Source organism: Bubalus bubalis, chromosome 14 (genome assembly GCF_019923935.1).
Source record: "Bubalus bubalis isolate 160015118507 breed Murrah chromosome 14, NDDB_SH_1, whole genome shotgun sequence".
In the NCBI taxonomy this organism is placed as follows: Eukaryota; Metazoa; Chordata; class Mammalia; order Artiodactyla; family Bovidae; genus Bubalus; species Bubalus bubalis.
In genome coordinates this window covers 58,351,216-58,367,803 of record NC_059170.1, presented here as the reverse complement: position 1 = coordinate 58,367,803, position 16,588 = coordinate 58,351,216, and the positions used below count along the sequence as shown (strand labels likewise).

At 39.4% G+C, this 16,588-nt stretch overlaps 1 protein-coding gene across 7 annotated transcripts in view; it reads right to left on the bottom strand.

Annotated features, from left to right (window-relative positions):
- ARHGAP21 (Rho GTPase activating protein 21) overlaps positions 1-16,588 on the bottom strand; it is a 131,273-nt gene that overhangs the window by 19,690 nt on the left and 94,995 nt on the right. For 5 of the 7 annotated variants that reach the window (XM_025264400.2, XM_025264399.2, XM_044927463.1 and 2 more), the window contains 5 exons: positions 12,729-12,758; positions 9,515-11,405; positions 2,693-2,851; positions 2,453-2,555; positions 823-859 (listed from right to left, as the gene is read on the bottom strand). In XM_025264400.2, coding sequence (XP_025120185.1) covers positions 823-859; positions 2,453-2,555; positions 2,693-2,851; positions 9,515-11,405; positions 12,729-12,758 — 2,220 coding nt within the window. The remainder of the gene's footprint in view (positions 1-822; positions 860-2,452; positions 2,556-2,692; positions 2,852-9,514; positions 11,406-12,728; positions 12,759-16,588) is intronic. The other 2 variants (XM_044927464.1, XM_025264405.2) reach the window with 1 other exon arrangement.

Below are 16,588 nucleotides of genomic sequence, written 5' to 3'. Positions count from 1 at the left end.
GGGTCCTGAGAAAGGGGAAAGTGATGGAATTCAAAGAAGAAATGTGGGTGTTTGTGTTTAATAGGATACTGTTCCAAGTAAAAAGATATTTATTGGCATTTCCCTGGTGGTCCAGTGGTTAAGAATCTGCCATGCAATGCAGGGGACGTGAGTCCAACCCCTGGTTGGGGAACTAAGATCCCACATGCCATAGGGCAACTAAGCCCACATGCCACAGCTACAGAGTCTGTGAGCTACAATGAAAGACTCCACATGATGCAGTGACGATCCTGAGTGCTACAACTGAGACCCGAAGCAGCCAGATAAATAAAAATAAATTAAAAAAAATAGGTATAGGTATTTATTAAGATAAGGATAAGGAAGGCAGAAAGTGTGAGTATAAGTGAAGACGCTAATGTTTTTGAAGAAGGCAAAATAACAAAATTCCTGTCTAACAACTTTTAGGCAAAGGTATGAGGGGAGGGTAGATAAGAGTGGATGGGGTGGACTGCATTGAGGGGGTGGTGGCTGAGTGAAGTAATGTTGAGGACAGAAAAACAAACATCCTGCTGGACAGTCAGAGACCTGTCCATAAACTTGTATCAATAAAATAAGAAAATCAGCACAATGCATGTGAAGTATTATATAGTTGATGAATACGTTTATAAATCACAACTTAGAAGGCAATTTTCCAAATGCACTTGAAGCTTACAGAATAAAGGCTTATGACACTTAAATATAAAATACCCAATGGTAAACAATTCTCTATGAAGAGCTAAAGTAAATTAAAGGTAATAGAAACATTTATCATTTGCTTGTATTTTAAAAATATTGACTACCTACCTTGATTCCCTTCAGGCTAGATACATGTTTAAAAGACCTGTTGGAAAAGAAATCTATCAATATTTGTAATAAGTTCATAAAAATAACTTAAAGATGTAAAAGTAATTTGACTATTACAACTACTCTTTCATTAATAAGATGACCTTTCATTTTTACCATGTTAAGTGTTCAGGGTTCAATCAAGTAAGGAAAAAGAGCCAATTTTATAAGTACTTAAACTTTCGATTCAGTGACAGAGCTTTCTTAAACTGTAAGTTAAAACCATCTCTGTATAAAAGGTGAGATTTTGTTTTCTTGGGTTTTTTAGATCAAAGAAAAAGCTACTTAGACTAAGCATTGGGCTTTATGTTATTAGTTACCCGTAGCTATAATGCTCTACTAAGGATTTCCACACTGTCAATAGTGAGCAGTCCGTGGCTACCATCAGTGGCCAGAGAGACCAGCACGTGCACATTCATCCAGCTTGTGGACATGGTGGCAGCAAGCGCATTATCAGGACTGGTCACGGCCACCGCTCTTCCCTCCGACCCTATTCTGGATGTTTCAGTACAGAGAACAACTCTGAAAGCCACTAAAAAAGCTTAGAGCTTCGGAGGACAGGTTCACACTGATTATTCAAAACAGGTTAAGTTCACGGGACAAAGCTGTTTTGTGTTGTAATTCAAAATTCATTTAAGGAGCACAGGATTTTAATGTGTGACTGAAGATGGCATGGTCCTTTCCTCTCAGTCCCACCATCTTTGCAGGAAGCAGAGTGCAGCTGGGATAAGGTAAAGCTGACTGTGAAACGAGGCTGTTACCGATATCTTTGTGTAAGGGAGAGTAAAGGCGAAGCTGGCTTATACATCGCATTCCGCATAGTAAGAATAATCCCTGCCAGTCACTGCCACTGCCCTGGCCACACCTTACACACTCCCTAAGGCAGCTAGTCTAGGAAGAGCAAACTGGACAGCAACTGGCAATAAATTTTGGAGTAAAAAATATACTCACCCTTTGATATAACAATCCTTTTTCTAACTGTACACACACACATATATGCTAAATGAACTATGTATAAATATAGTCTACGAAGGATTATTTGCTGTGGCATAAGATTTGACCATCGAAATGTCTACTAATAGAATACAGAATACCAATTAAATATATTACAGTGTAACTCCTCAGTGGAAAATTAAACAATCATGAAAAAGAATGAGCCAGGAATACACACACTGAAAGCTCTCCAAGATCCGTGTGTAGAGCACATATCATTTGTTTATAAAAATAATTAGAATACACACATGAATGTATATAAGCATATGCAAATGTGTATGATTTTACACAAGGAATAGCTCTGGAATTACATAAAAGATAGAATAGCTCTGTCTGAGAATAGGACTGCGTGACTAGAGGTCTAAAGCAGGAATAATTTTATGTGTATTTTTGTATCATAAAATACAATTGTATTACTGATTTTTAAACACTTTTTAAAAAAATTCAATTGAATGTATTATCACGTAACAATTTTTATTTTTTATTTGCATCTCTAATGTTGAAGTTAGAAAATACATCAGTAAATTCAGTATTTATATGTCAAGGGCATACTGAGCACCCACTAACAGGCATTTAAAACAACACGCTTGAGACTTACAGTTTTGCATCTTCTCTGTAATCATCCAGGCCCTCATCATATGATTTGGATCGTTCTGTCTTTGAGCTGGGCTGGGCATCCAGGCTGGGAGGTCCAACAGATTCTGCAAGTAAAACCCAACATTCAGATATGTGCAAGTAGTTTCCAGATTCTTTTTTCACAGCGAGAAGATCACCACAGTACCCTAAGTGGAAAACTGAGAACGTGAGACAATTCACGTAACTACTCAATGAAACATACCCTGGTCATGGGAGAGCTGACGTCGGATTAATGGAGCTGAAGTTGTGAGGCTGGGAGGGACCGTTGCTATGGAGGGTACCTGGGAGGTGGAGGCAGAGATGACCGCAGAGGCGGGGATGTGAGAAATGTCGTGATCGATGCTAGGGCTGGTAGGTTCATCTATAAGATAAAATGAAAATAAATATTGGGATGTTAAATGGCATCATCATTAATGATAACAATGACAGAACTAATCACTGGTACCCAGTGTTAAAAGAACCAGAGATCTGAACACAACCACAGCAATAACAGTGAATGAAAGAGTCATCTGTTAAAAGTCTACTCACACAGTTTCTACTCTAGTAATTCCAAAGAATTCCAAGAATATGATCTAAGAAATCAAATGAGTTGCTTTTACCCAAAATTAAATTGTTTGCTTCTACCAAATGATTAAGAGAATTCCGTGATGTCTCAGATGGTAAAGAATCTGCCTGCAATGCAGGAGGCCTGGGTTCTATCTCTGGGTCAGGAATATCTCCTGGAGAAAGAAATGGCAACCCACTCCAGTATTCTTGCCTGGAAAATTCCATGGACTGAGGCTACAGTCCATGGAGTCGCAAAGAGTCAGACACGACTAACACTTTCACCAAACAATTAATACTTTCACCAAACTGATCAAGATACCAAAGTTCACAGGTATTCAAAACCTAAACTATAAAAGCAGCATGTTTGTGTGTATGTGAGAGGCGCGTGTGTATGAAAGATGACCCAGCTTGCCAGCTGACGAATGCTGGAAACACTAATTTCAAGGAATCTAACATTTACCTTAAAATAATTTAATATATATTAGGCACCAATTTCACAAATTTATCTTTAGGATGATTAATTTTAGCACAAAGAATAAGCCAGCTGTTAGGAATGGGGAAGACTGAGCGGCGGGTCAAAGGATTTAGATCCTGTTTTGCTGGACTTTGTGAAAGCTCCTTAATTCCTCTGGATATTAAATTCATTCCCTATAAAGAAATTGGGCTAGGATTATCAGAAGGGTCATTTATAGCTCAAGAGGACTACAACAATAAATCCACAATAGGGGTAAAATTATCTGTTTAATTTATGTAAGAACATAAAATACTTAGGGGCTTTCATAAGCCAGAGATTTCTTAGGGGGCTTCTGAGGTTTGAATTTATTTTAAAAACTGACAGACCTGACTGAGACTGCAGTTATTATTGGATCTACTTTCAATATTAAAGGAACTAGCTGAAAACCCAGAAAATCTGATTGAGGGAAACGATTCTATAATTTTTATAAGTACAAAGTTTAAAAAAATTTTTATTTCCCTAAGTAAATAAGCATAGTATTCTATAAGGTATGCTATAGATCAGTTTGAAATATTTCAGGATAAAAGCCAACACTACTACCAAAAGGAAGATAAATGAACATCTAAAATTATTCTGTGGTGAGCAGTTTTGTTACACTTGAAACACATAAATTTATCTAGTAAGAAGATGCCAACTCAAACTTGGGAAATCTGAGCTAAAAAGAGTGAATATTAAATTCAAAATTATTGTTTAGTCACCCAGGCCCATGCCTTTTGGGTAAATTTCAGATAACTAAGTTCTCCTGAACTGGAGAAGAAAACGGCAAACCACTTCAGTATTCTTGCCTTGAGAATCCCATTAACGATATAAAAAGGCAAAAAGATATGACACTGAAAGATGAACCCCCCAGGCCGGTAGGTGCCCAATATGCGACTGGAGATCAGTGGAGAAATAACTCCAGAAAGAATGAAGAGACAAAGCCAAAGCAAAAACAACGCCCAGCTGTGGATGACTGGTGATGGAAGTAAAGTTCGATGCTGTAAAGAACAACGTTGTGATCCAGCTCTATCCTACCTACAAGCTCTAAGATTTCTGAATTGGCTTTCAATGCCAGTGTCAACAAGGCTGTATCAACCAAATTCAATTTTTAGGCTAACCCTAATTTGGTACACACATACTGGCCAACTCTGGGGTGAGAGGAACAAGAGAAAACATTTAAAATGTGGCAAAAATGAGGGGAGTACAAATTTTAGATGAATTTGAAGTGGGTAATACAACTGGCTTTTTTATATTAATAGTTATGAGTAGTAGTATGATGACCTAGAGGGGTGGGGTGAGGGGGTGGGAGGGAGGCTCAGAACAGAGGGAGGGAATATATGTATACATATAGCTGATTCATGTAGATGTACAGCATGAACTAAGAAAACATTTTGAAGCAATTATCCTCCAATTAAAAAATAGAAAAAAAAAATCAAGATTGGAGAATATACCTTAATACTTGCTACTAAAGAACAAACTACTTAGGAACTCATTATTCATTTTGTATTTTGTGTTTACTTGTGACAGGCGTTGAACTTTATTTTCAGGACATACTTTGAAGCTTTACAGGGCATGTGTGTATAGTGAAAGTGAAAGTCGCTCAGTCATGTCCAATTTGCAACCCCATAGACTATACATCCCATGGAATTCTCCAGACCAGAATACTGGAGTTGGTAGCCTTTCCCTTTTCCAGGGCATCTTCCCAACCCAGGGGATGAACCCAGGTCTCCCACATTGCAGGTGGATTCTTTACCAGCTGAGCCACAAGGGTGTGAGTAGGTATAAACAAAATACTGCTAATGACTGATCTTCCTAATTTAAAAACAAAGTGCTTTATTCTCTTCATTTTTCTAAGTCTTGTGACCCCAGAAGACTATTAGATGTTAAATGTACAACAAAATGCTGGAAATTTTTCTTTCTGCAAGATGTTTCATTATCTCTGTATTACACAGACAACAAAGTAAATGAGTTGGCTCCATTCTCTGATATTTTGGGAAATAAAGCCAAAGCACCTATTTATTTGCATTGGTTATAATGCTTTCAAGTAACAAAAACAATTATTAAAATCACAGACTATTAAGACTCTGGAGTGTGATGCTACAAAAGCAAGCCTTAATTCTTTTTTTTCCTTCTAATTTAATGTTTCATAAAAAGCACAAAGCATAGTCCAACATTCTCCAAAGTATGTTTTATGGTACACTAAACTGAAATGCTCTAAATAAAAGAAAGGATTCATGGTCAAATACTTCTGAGACAAATTGTACTATATTCTGCCTGCTGCTGCTGCTAAGTCGCTTCAGTCGTGTCTGACTCTGTGCAACCCCATAGACGGCAGCCCACCAGGCTCCCCCGTCCCTGGGATTCTCCAGGCAAGAACACTGGAGTGGGTTGCCATTTCCTTCTCCAGTGCATGAAAGTGAAAAGTCAAAGTGAAGTCGCTCAGTCGTGTCCGACTCTTAGCGACCCCATGGACTGCAGCCTATCAGGCTCCTCCGTCCATGGGATTTTCCAGGCAAGAGTACTGGAGTGGGGTGCCATTGCCTTCTCCATATCCTGCCTAGAAAACTCATAAGATATAAGGAGTACATTCATGATCCTGAGAGTTCTATGATAGACAAATTTAATTTTTAAAACTCAGCATTTCTCAATTTATTTGATCACTAATCTTCACACCCCCTCCCCCCGCCTTTATCAAATGGAATTAGTGTTCCCAGAAAATACTTTGAGAAACATTGCAAATGGTCTCTTTTACTCCATTTCAATGCTGGTGTCTATCCTAGTAAGACATACATTTTAAAAAATAGCTAGATTGGAAAGACAAACACTGGGCCTTCCCCAGAAGTCCAGTGGTTAAGACTCTGCCTTCCAGTGCAGAGGGAGTGGGTTTGATCCTTGGTTGGGGAACTAAGGTCCCATATGCCATGGGATGTGGCTAAAAATTTAAAAAAAAAAAAAAAAAAAGACCTATTGGTCAGATAAAACTCTGAAGCTCAACAATATAAAAGGATTTCAATATTAAATTTTGGTACTTAAGAATGCTTACATCCATGTAAAAATCCAGTTTATATCCGAAACAGTGAAATCAATTCTGTGTTCATATCTCAGTTCTTTATTCTACCCTTTTCCATGGGTGCTGATCAAATGACATACAAGAGTAATCATATGCAGTACATTTAGGTTCTGGGAGGCATATAAGAAATAAATGGATTATAAAGTCATTTCTCGGAGAAGGCAATGGCACCCCACTCCAGTACTCTTGCCTGGAAAATCCCATGGATGGAGGAGCCTGGTAGGCTGCAGTCCATGGGGTCGCTAAGAGTCGGACACGACTGAGCGACTTTACTTTCACTTTTCACTTTCACGCATTGGAGAAGGAAATAGCAACCCACTCCAGTAATTCTGGCCTGGAGATCCCAGGGATGGGGGAGCCTGGTGGGCTGCCATCTATAGGGTCGCACAGAGTCGGACACGACTGAAGCGACTTAGCAGCAGTAGCAGCAGCAAAGTCATTTCTGTATTATGGGACTTTTAAGTCATGATTCATAAAACAAAAGATGTCATTCACTGGGAACTATAAAAGAGATTGAAATAAGTACTTGAAGTAGAATTTGATTCAGAAATAATTAGTGAGCATTTTTATTTTATAATGAACAAACAAAATGGTCTCTTTTAATCATTTTTCTAAATCTTTATATGCATGTACAATTAAATAGATTTTTGTTTTATATTTTAGCCAAAGTTCTCTTTAATAACATAAGTGACCTTTTGGTTTATTCCTATACCTAGTAATAACTAGGAAGAAATATTAACAGATGTAACTAGCAAACTTTTTATTATTGTAATTGGATTGTATTATTCTTATTAAGTAGGAACAAATATAATGCTATTATTCTGGTCTCACAGGCCTGTGAAATACAGCAGGTTTTTTTTTTTTGTTTAAAAAAAAATCATAAAACAATCATTTTTATACCATTTCATCTACAATAAAATTCTGCTATTTGGGGGGGTTGGCCTTAAGGTTACAGATATAAATATGAGCACAATTGAGGCTGAGATTCCCTACAATGTTTACAACTTGAATATGTCATATATATTTTTAAAATGTGAGTTATATGGAATTTTTTTTAAAAAGTTGATTCTGATAGTGTCACATGACAGTCCAACAGTGCAAGAGCTTTAAAAAATTTCTCTAGAAAAGAAGAATTCTGAAATAGCACTCAAAGAGAACCACATTGTATTACCAAATCATGGCAAACTCTTCCTGAACCTACCCACTGAAGAAGAGTATGACCTTGGCTCAAAGCAAGGCTTGCATCACAGACCTCCAGAGGACGCTCTTCACAATGCACTCTGTACAAATGATGCCCTCTGGAGTTATGCCCTGAGATGAGGCTGAATCAGCGAAGTCTCTACTGCTTATTAACTGTGTGGCTTTGGGCAAGTTATTTATTGCTTATTAACTGTGTGACTTTGGGCAAGTTATTTAACCTCTCCATAGCTTAAGTTTCTCATTTATTACATGAGGATAATACTAACGGACATACACGATAATCTTGTTAGCAGATGGTATCTTAGACATGATAAAAGTTTGTTTTGTTTTGCTATACATTTAAACTATCATCTGAAAATTATCATTCATCTGGTATTTCAACAAATATTTATTGAGTCCCTTCTCTACGCCAGGCAGTGGTTCCAGACATTAAGGACAAAGATGTGAATAAAAAGATCTAAAATCCTGGCTCTCACAAAGTTTAGGCTTTAGACCTGCAGAGAAAGATGTAATAAAAAAAAAAAGTACAATGTCAAGTGGAAACAAGTGGTATAAAGATAAATACAGTAGCTTAAGGACATAGTGTATGTCAGGTTCTGTGTGTATTTCAGATAGGCTGGTCTGGAAAGGCTGCTTTGATAAGGTAATGTCTGAGCAGAGGCCCAAATGTACTGAGAGAGAGACAGCCTTGTGAATATATCTGGAATGCATTCCAGGGCTGGGAACTGGTGCCAGGGCCCTGAAGCAGGGTGTGCTTGGTGTGTTCTAGGGCTGCTAGGTGGCTGGCATGTGTGAAGATGGGATGAGCGGAAAATGGGAGGTGGGGCAGCGAGGTGCAGTGTGGTTGTAGGGCAGATCACGGAGGGCCTAGCCTGCCATAGGATTTTGGATTCTATTCTGAGTAACATAGGAAGCTAAACCAGGGTTCTGATCGGGAGTGAAAGGATCTATGTTTTTAAAAACGTACTGGTTGCTGCGTGGATAATATACTTGGGGCGTGTGGGAGCAGTCTAAAGCCTCAGTGAACATGATAGATGTTCTAGATCAGGGTACAGGCTTGTCATTTAAGTAATTTCTCCCCATCTATTCCAGGATTTATTCTAAGACAGTAATTTAGCAACAAAGAGGTCTTTTCAGTCGGCCCATGAATTAAAATTTATACAGAAATCAGCTTCAGAAAGTAAAAAGCACTGATGATGAAAGGTTGATTGCTGGTGATCCAAACTGTTCTACTTGGCTATGGTTTCAGCTGAATCAACAACCAAGCACAATTTGGTTTGCTGAGTCTCCCCAGATGGTAGGGATATGTTTCATCAAAATGAAGATTAACAGTGGGTATTGGGTATGCAAAGTTTAAAATAAAAAAAAAGGAAAATTGATGCTAGAAATAATTTTTGAGAGTAAAAGCTTATGGCTCTGGGGACTTCCCTGGGAGTCCAGTGGTTAAGACTCTGCCCTTTCCACTGCAGGGGGCACGAGTTTGATTCCTGGTCAGGGGACTAAGATTCCTCATGCTGTGAGGTGCAGCCTAAATAAATAAATAAAAATACTTAAAAAAAAAAAAAAAGCTTATGGCTCTGGTTTTTAGCAGAGTGTAGAAAATTCAGAACAAGTGTTTCAAGATCAGAGTAAAATTCCTGGAAACTAGAAATACTTTGCTGGAAAGATTTGTGACATATTTGACATGTTAACCAACAACTATGAGGTGAGCTCACCTATAAATGGGATGGAAGCCAAGGAATCACCGGGTGGAGTGGTACTTGAGGCCTTCCTCTCCTCCATCCTTTTTATATGGACCTCCCGGCGAGCATCATTAGGCAGCCAGCAGGTGGTGTCTGAGCCTGTCTCCTGGTCACTCACTGCTAAGATGTAAGACTGATGCCTTAAAGGCTGCGGTGTCTGGCGACCAGATGGAGGTTTTTCTCTTAGGATGACAGTTTCTTTATTATCTACAGCATTCGATTGCTGAATCTCCACCTCTTGTACATTTAAATCTTGATTCCTCTGAGTGACGGATAACTCAAAATCTGGAGTGCTAGCATTCTCACTTGCCAGAGCCGGGGGCTTAACAGAGGCTCCGGAAAGAGAGGGGGGCTTCCCAGTGTCCACTTGGTGATCGGGGGCACTTTCAGTCCGTAACCACGTCTGCTGATTCAATAAACTGTTTTGATGCAAGTGATTTACTGGTCTTTGGTCTTTGATAGAAAGAAATGAGTTCTGGCTGGAGGGCGGTTTCGCGACATGCGTAGAAGGCGCTTTCAGAGAGTTACTTCGGACTTTTCCAAGAGGTGACCTGTCTTGGGAAATCCCTCGAGGCTGGGACATTCCACAAGTAGTTTGAAAATTTCTGCTGGGCTGCAGGGGTTTTAGATCTGCTGGAATTTTTTTAAGCTGAGACACTGATCCCCCGATTCTGCTGCTCACTCTCCTGCTGTCAGAATTCACCACACTGGGAGCCACTGTAAAATTGGAGCCTCGGAAAGATTTGTGAATTTCTTGCTGCCTGGGTCTCTCGTAAATACCTCGCCGATCGTCCTGTTCGGTGAACCCACTCCACTTGTAAGTCTGCTTTCGTTCACCATTTGCATCCGGCGGTGGACATTCAGAATGGACGTTTTCCGAGGTTTCACCCTGTCCCTCGATGTAATCCCACGAACGAGTTCTGTGGTTACTAAAACTAATAGAAGGAGATGTCAGCGCGCCTTGAGAGGCACTCCTCGGACAATACATCATCAACACAGAGTCCTCCAGCCTCTCCTGGGACACGCTGCGCTGCCGGACCTGGATGGACTGGGGCACTCGGTCCTGAGAGGTGCTCCGACGCCGTACCTGCAGAGCAGCGCGGTTCAGCACCACCTGGTTATAATCCGCTGTGCTCTGAGAGGCGGCTCTTAAACTATCTAACCTTTCTTGAATGGTCCGACAGCCCATGTGCAAGCGCCGGTTATCAATATACTCTTTGTAAGTTTTATAGTTTTTCCAGTCTATGTGCTGATGGGAGTTGGGAGAGTAGTGGTTGACAGTTATGGAAGGAGACTCCACAGCTGGAGATCTGCTCACCAGACCTTCTGAGTGTCCGCCGTAGTGGCCAGATTTAAGTAAAATGCCAGAAGGTTCCAATGACCTGGAGCCGGGCTGGTGGATGAGATGGGCAGTGGGAACTGAGGATGGCGGTGAGGTGGTTCTCGTCGCTGTTTTGAAAGAGGGCTGTTCGTTTCGGCCATACCTCACTTCCTCAGTTCTGTGAGCGGGAACTGTGTGGTTGCTTCTGTTAGATAATAAATCTACAACCTTCTCAGAAGGTACAATGACGGTCCTCACACTCTCATTGCAGACACACACTGCTGTGTTGGACTTGGCCACCTCTGGTGGTGACGGAGGCACTTGGATTTCCATCCTGTAGGCCCTGCCGGGCTGCGTCAATACTGGGGGGCTAGTCTGCGGTTTGCTTGCTGTGGAGTCTGGAGGAGGTGGTTCAGGGGGCTGTGCCATGGCGGGAGGGGCGGATGACGGCCAGGGGTAGCAGACTGGTGGGGGCTCAGGGATGTTGCGGGCATTGCCGCTGTAGGCTTCATTGCCTTTCAGGTAGGCATCTTGAGAATACGCCTATATGGAGAGGAGAGAAATGGGTCACTTCAAACTCATCAAAGGAACACATTTCCAATCTTGCGATATACTCTTATTTTACAGTGCCCTGCCTTGTTCCCGAGTGGCATTCGCTAAAGCATGCATGCAGACACAATGTAAGGGGGCTCCACAAATTCAGCTAGTCTCTCAGAAAGCAAATAAATTGTAGAATTTGCAAAAAATATAAATTAAAATTGCCTATTTTCTCAAAAGATCTGAAACACATCAAATTCTATCCATTCCACCCGCCATAATTAGATATGGACATCTTGCTTTCAAAAATTTCCCCTGTTAAGTTTTATTTATTTATTTATTTTTTTCCCCCAGCAGTTGGCAGGTTAAATGGCTGCCTAATAAATCTCATAGCAAAAGAAGAACCTGATCTTTTGCCAGAGTGAAGGTGAAAATATTAAAAATCTTCACCAAATACATCTTTACTCTAGGCACTACTGCTATGATAAATAATATATAGAACATTGTCTTGCCAATTAATAACTGCTGAATTGCTAAAAATAATCCATTTTGATAAATTAGGTCCTCCAACAGCCATGTTAACTATTAAAATTTTTCAAATAGAGAATACGCACATATTAAAGGCATAAAATATGAATAAAGGTAATTCATCTTCCTGTATATAATTTATATTTTTTATTTAACACTCATGCAAAATCGTATTGTACAAATTTATTTGGTCTCTTTTACCTGTTTTAAGGAGACATTTCTCTATTATGAACAGGCAAGCATGCAGTTCCAATTTTTTTAAATCAACTATTTATGAAATTATCTGGGAATATTTTTAAAAACTTAAAAGCAACAAATTAAATACAGAGACTCTACAAAACAGAGCTAATTAAGGTAACTCAGAATTATGTTCAACAGCTGAGCTAGTTAGGTGTGGTGTCATGTTACATATCCTTCCCTAATCAAAACAAGCTTAATTCAAAACTATCTCCTGTCTTTGCATTAGACAGCTTGCAAAGCTCAAGTGCAGCCACAAACATAACATAACGTAACAGCAAAGTACTAGGAAAGGAGAGAAGGTGAGATGCTTCAAAAATATACAGGGATGCAGATAAATGTTATGTTTTAACACCAGTTACGCACAGGATACAAAAATCAAACATAAAAAGAAAAAAATAATAAAGAAAACAATGTATCACAAACACATTCTGCAAATTAGTAAGATTAACACCACGAAGAGATTCCTCTAAGCAAACTGACAGTTTTAATAGAATGGCTTATTACAAATTTCTACAAAACATGACTTAAAAAGCAAGGAAATGGCTTCTGTGCAGTTCTTACCAGAGCTGTGACATCCTTTGTAAATTGTAGCTAGCAGAAAATAGGAAAACATAGTAGAAGCTGCTTACTGACATAAAGACAGAATCATGTTGTCATATTGATGCTGGAAAACAGCAAGCTAAAAATACATCTATATTGAATCCTCTGGAAGGTACCAAGAGAAGTAAAGGGCAGTGAGGCATAAAGATTAACTTGCGTTTCCGTCTGAGCATCTTTTTCTCAGGCTTTTATCTGGCTCTGATTTGATTTGTCTACCATTCTTGAAAGCAAAATACATCTGGTAACATGCATTCCTGACAGATATTTTCTTCGATCTGCGCTGCTGTCTGATAATGTGCTAGGAAGCTTCCCTTCCACCAGAACAACATTGATGCCTCTCAGTTCCCCTGAGCTTCTTCCATCTCTGCTTCCAGATGACGAAACGAATGCTCTATTATGCATTTAAAATAGTACAACCTCCTCCTTCCCCTGTAAATCGGAGCACAACCACCAGCTGTCAGCTGACTGCCGCTGCCTTGACACTAGGACTTTGGAATGAAAGAACGACTGTTGGGTTAAGTGGGTTTCCCTCAAAAATTAAGATCTTTCCACTCTGTCCCTTTTGTCCTGTTTGATTCGCTTAGAAAAATAACTACTTAGTGGACATGAAAAAATACTGCTTCCAGAGTAATTCTTTTTCATGTATAATGAATACTATAGACTCTGAACCAGGAGACCGTGAGAAATGAAAGCCAAGTAGATGGAAGACAACATGCATACCATAATACTGTAAAGGTATGAAAACAGTCAATCCAAATAGACACTCTGGGCATTTGCCACTGATGTAATAAGCCTATCTTTTTCATGCTGATTACAGTCGCACTGATACTGTTTCATGACAGGAAAACTGTGCAGATGAGTGTGCTGTCTGGTTCAGTGTTTCCAGAGCATGTGTGTGTGCAGCTTTATGAAACATCACCTGAAAGGCTGTATTCCCTATGCTCGACGAAGTAAAGGTTGGCTGATGGGTTTCGTGACTTCTCAAAACTTCTACTACATTAACATACGCTGTAAAACTCAACATAAAGTTACAAATTTATTTGGCCATGGAACCCATTTTTTTTCCTGGGGGTTTTTACACAATTTGAATTTCGGCTAAGAAATGCTGCTCTAGAACTAATAATTTAGACATATCTCCTTTATTCAAATTCGGGGAGGAGTATTATCTTTTAATAATAGAAGTATATGACCAGAACTATTGGGTTGGCCAAAATAAACTTTGTGGTCAACCAATATTAAATACTTGAAAAGGTATTTGACATACTTTCAGTTCAGTTCAGTTCAGTCGCTCAGTCGTGTCCGACTCTTTGCGACCCCATGAATCGCAGCACGCCAGGCCTCCCTGTCTATCACCAACTCCCGGAGTTCACTCAGACATACTTTAGATAATGCTAAAATTCCTAAACCGTCTATATTCATGGGTCCCCAATTCTGGGTAAAGTGATGGCAAAGGGGTCCTTAAAATACATACACATGGACCATGCGTATGGGTCCACAACACCAGTGGACTGACTAAACAGAATATCTTACAGATACAGTACTATTGTCTAATGTAAGCAAATATGCTTGAGACAACTAAAATATGAATTTATTCAGTAGTAGTATTGAATTTCCTCACATAGTCTCTCATTTCATGGATACCGAAAAAGATCGTTATCTATTTAAATGTTTCTCATTCTCACAAAGTTTGGAAACCAATACATTCAATTAACATTCCTGGGGAAATCAGCAGTACTCTAAGGCCATTGTCGCTTAGTACGTGTTCCAGGTAAGTCATGAGAATAAACTTCAATGGCTATGCTAAGAGGTGTGGAACAGACAGAAATTAGCTCCATGATAAGCTAGGGGAGTAAACTAGGAACAGATAATATGCATTGTAAGGAGTCCTCTTCTCCCATAATGCCATTAGGTTTTCTTCTGGAAAACAGCCTACTAAGGAAAGCTTTAGCCAGGGCTTGGGCAAACACTGGGGTGGATTACAGCATTCAGCTCTTCCAGGTGAACATGGAACCCACTGATTAAGTTTCCCATTCTGAAAACAGAATTTAAAACTCTATAACTTGCTCATAGCTGTGACTGTGGCGTGCTTTCTCGTGAGTCAGAAAGTAAGTCTCTCACTGAGACGTCACGGTCAGACATTTCAACGTTTTAACTGCCCATTGGGATTCTCTGAATTGTCAACAGGCACCAATTAAACAGAACAAAATATCACTTAAAGTATTCTTTATCTAATGATATTCGTTTATATAGTTTTTGTATAATTATATTCTGTTATAATGATGTCAAAATCATCCTGTATTAATAAGTTTGTCTGTAATGACATGAATTTGAGCAGACTCTGGGAGACAGAAGAGCCTGGCATGCTGCAGTCCAAAGGGTCGCAAAGGGTCGGACATAACTTAGCAACTGAACAACAACAACCATCCATGGCATGGCCCAGAAATTTTTGAGACCAATGTCATAAGAATTGCATATTTGGCTCATAATCACTTTTACTTTTACATTTAAGTCCAAATGGAGACTTCATAGTACATATCCAGAAGTTTTGATGGAATTAGACAATATTCAGATTTTTTTCAGACTGATTAGCACTTGGGAATTCAACAGGATATGACCAAAAAAAAAACTCTGGCCAATTTTTTTCATTAGTCCTTTTAAATACCACTCTATGTTTTTTCTTGAATTTCCTTTACCCTTGTTCTTAAGTTTTATATCTTATAGTAGCTTAGTAGTTTAAAAGTTTATAATGTTAAAGTTCAAGCCATATCTAATAAAAACGGAAGAGTAGCAACCCTGTCATGCCTACAGATCCAAAGGGTTCTCTAAGCAGGGGTTGAGGGGGGTGAGTAAGGAAAGATGCCTTACAAATGTCTCCATTTGGCATTAGAACTGTAAAGAGGATTTAAATAAAATGTAATGTTAACAGTCTGGATCTTAATTATATGTACAGTGCCTGACAGTAGCTAAATAATCCAAAAATAATCTTTTGGTTCAGTTTTAGTAGAATTGCATCCAAGTCACTTACCATACCCATTACTATAGTATTACTATTACCATACTGTATTTACTGCCTAGTATATAATAAAAACAAACCAACAAAAAGAGTGCAGAATAAATAAGCTACTAAGATTAAAATTCCTGCCTACCAGTTCACTGTTAACAGGCTGATCTGTTAATTTTAATACCTGAACCTATGACAAAAGCAAAAATAACCACCTATCGTGTTTGTATAATTTTCAAATACATGCCAGATATGTCACAGTGGGGCATGGGAGAAGGGGATGTTGTGGACAGCTTATACCTTTCAAAATCATTTGAAACTTTTCTAACAAGCATGTATATTCTTATAATTATTTTAAGTGAAAGTCGCTCAGTTGTGTCCAACTCTTTGCGACCCCATGGACTGACTATGCAGTCCACAGAATTCTTCAGAATACTAGAGTGGGTAGCCTTTCCCTTCACCAGGGGATCTCCCCAACCCAGGAATCAAACCCAGGTCTTCCACACAGTGCAGGCGGATTCTTTACCAGCTGAGCCACGAGGGAAGCCCAAGTATACTGGAGTGGGTAGCCTACCCCTTCTCCAGCAGATCTTCCTGACCCAGGAATTGAACCAGGGTCTCCTGTATAGCAGGCGGATTCTTTACCAGCTGAGCCACAAGGGAAGCCCAAGAACACTGGAGTGGGTAGCCTATCCTTTCTCCAGAGGATCTGCCCAACCCAGGAATTGAAACGGGGTCTCCCAAATTGCAGGCAGATTCTTTTTTAAAAATATATTTAAAATAAGATAAAAAAGCAGAAGAAAGTAACTGCTTCAAACTT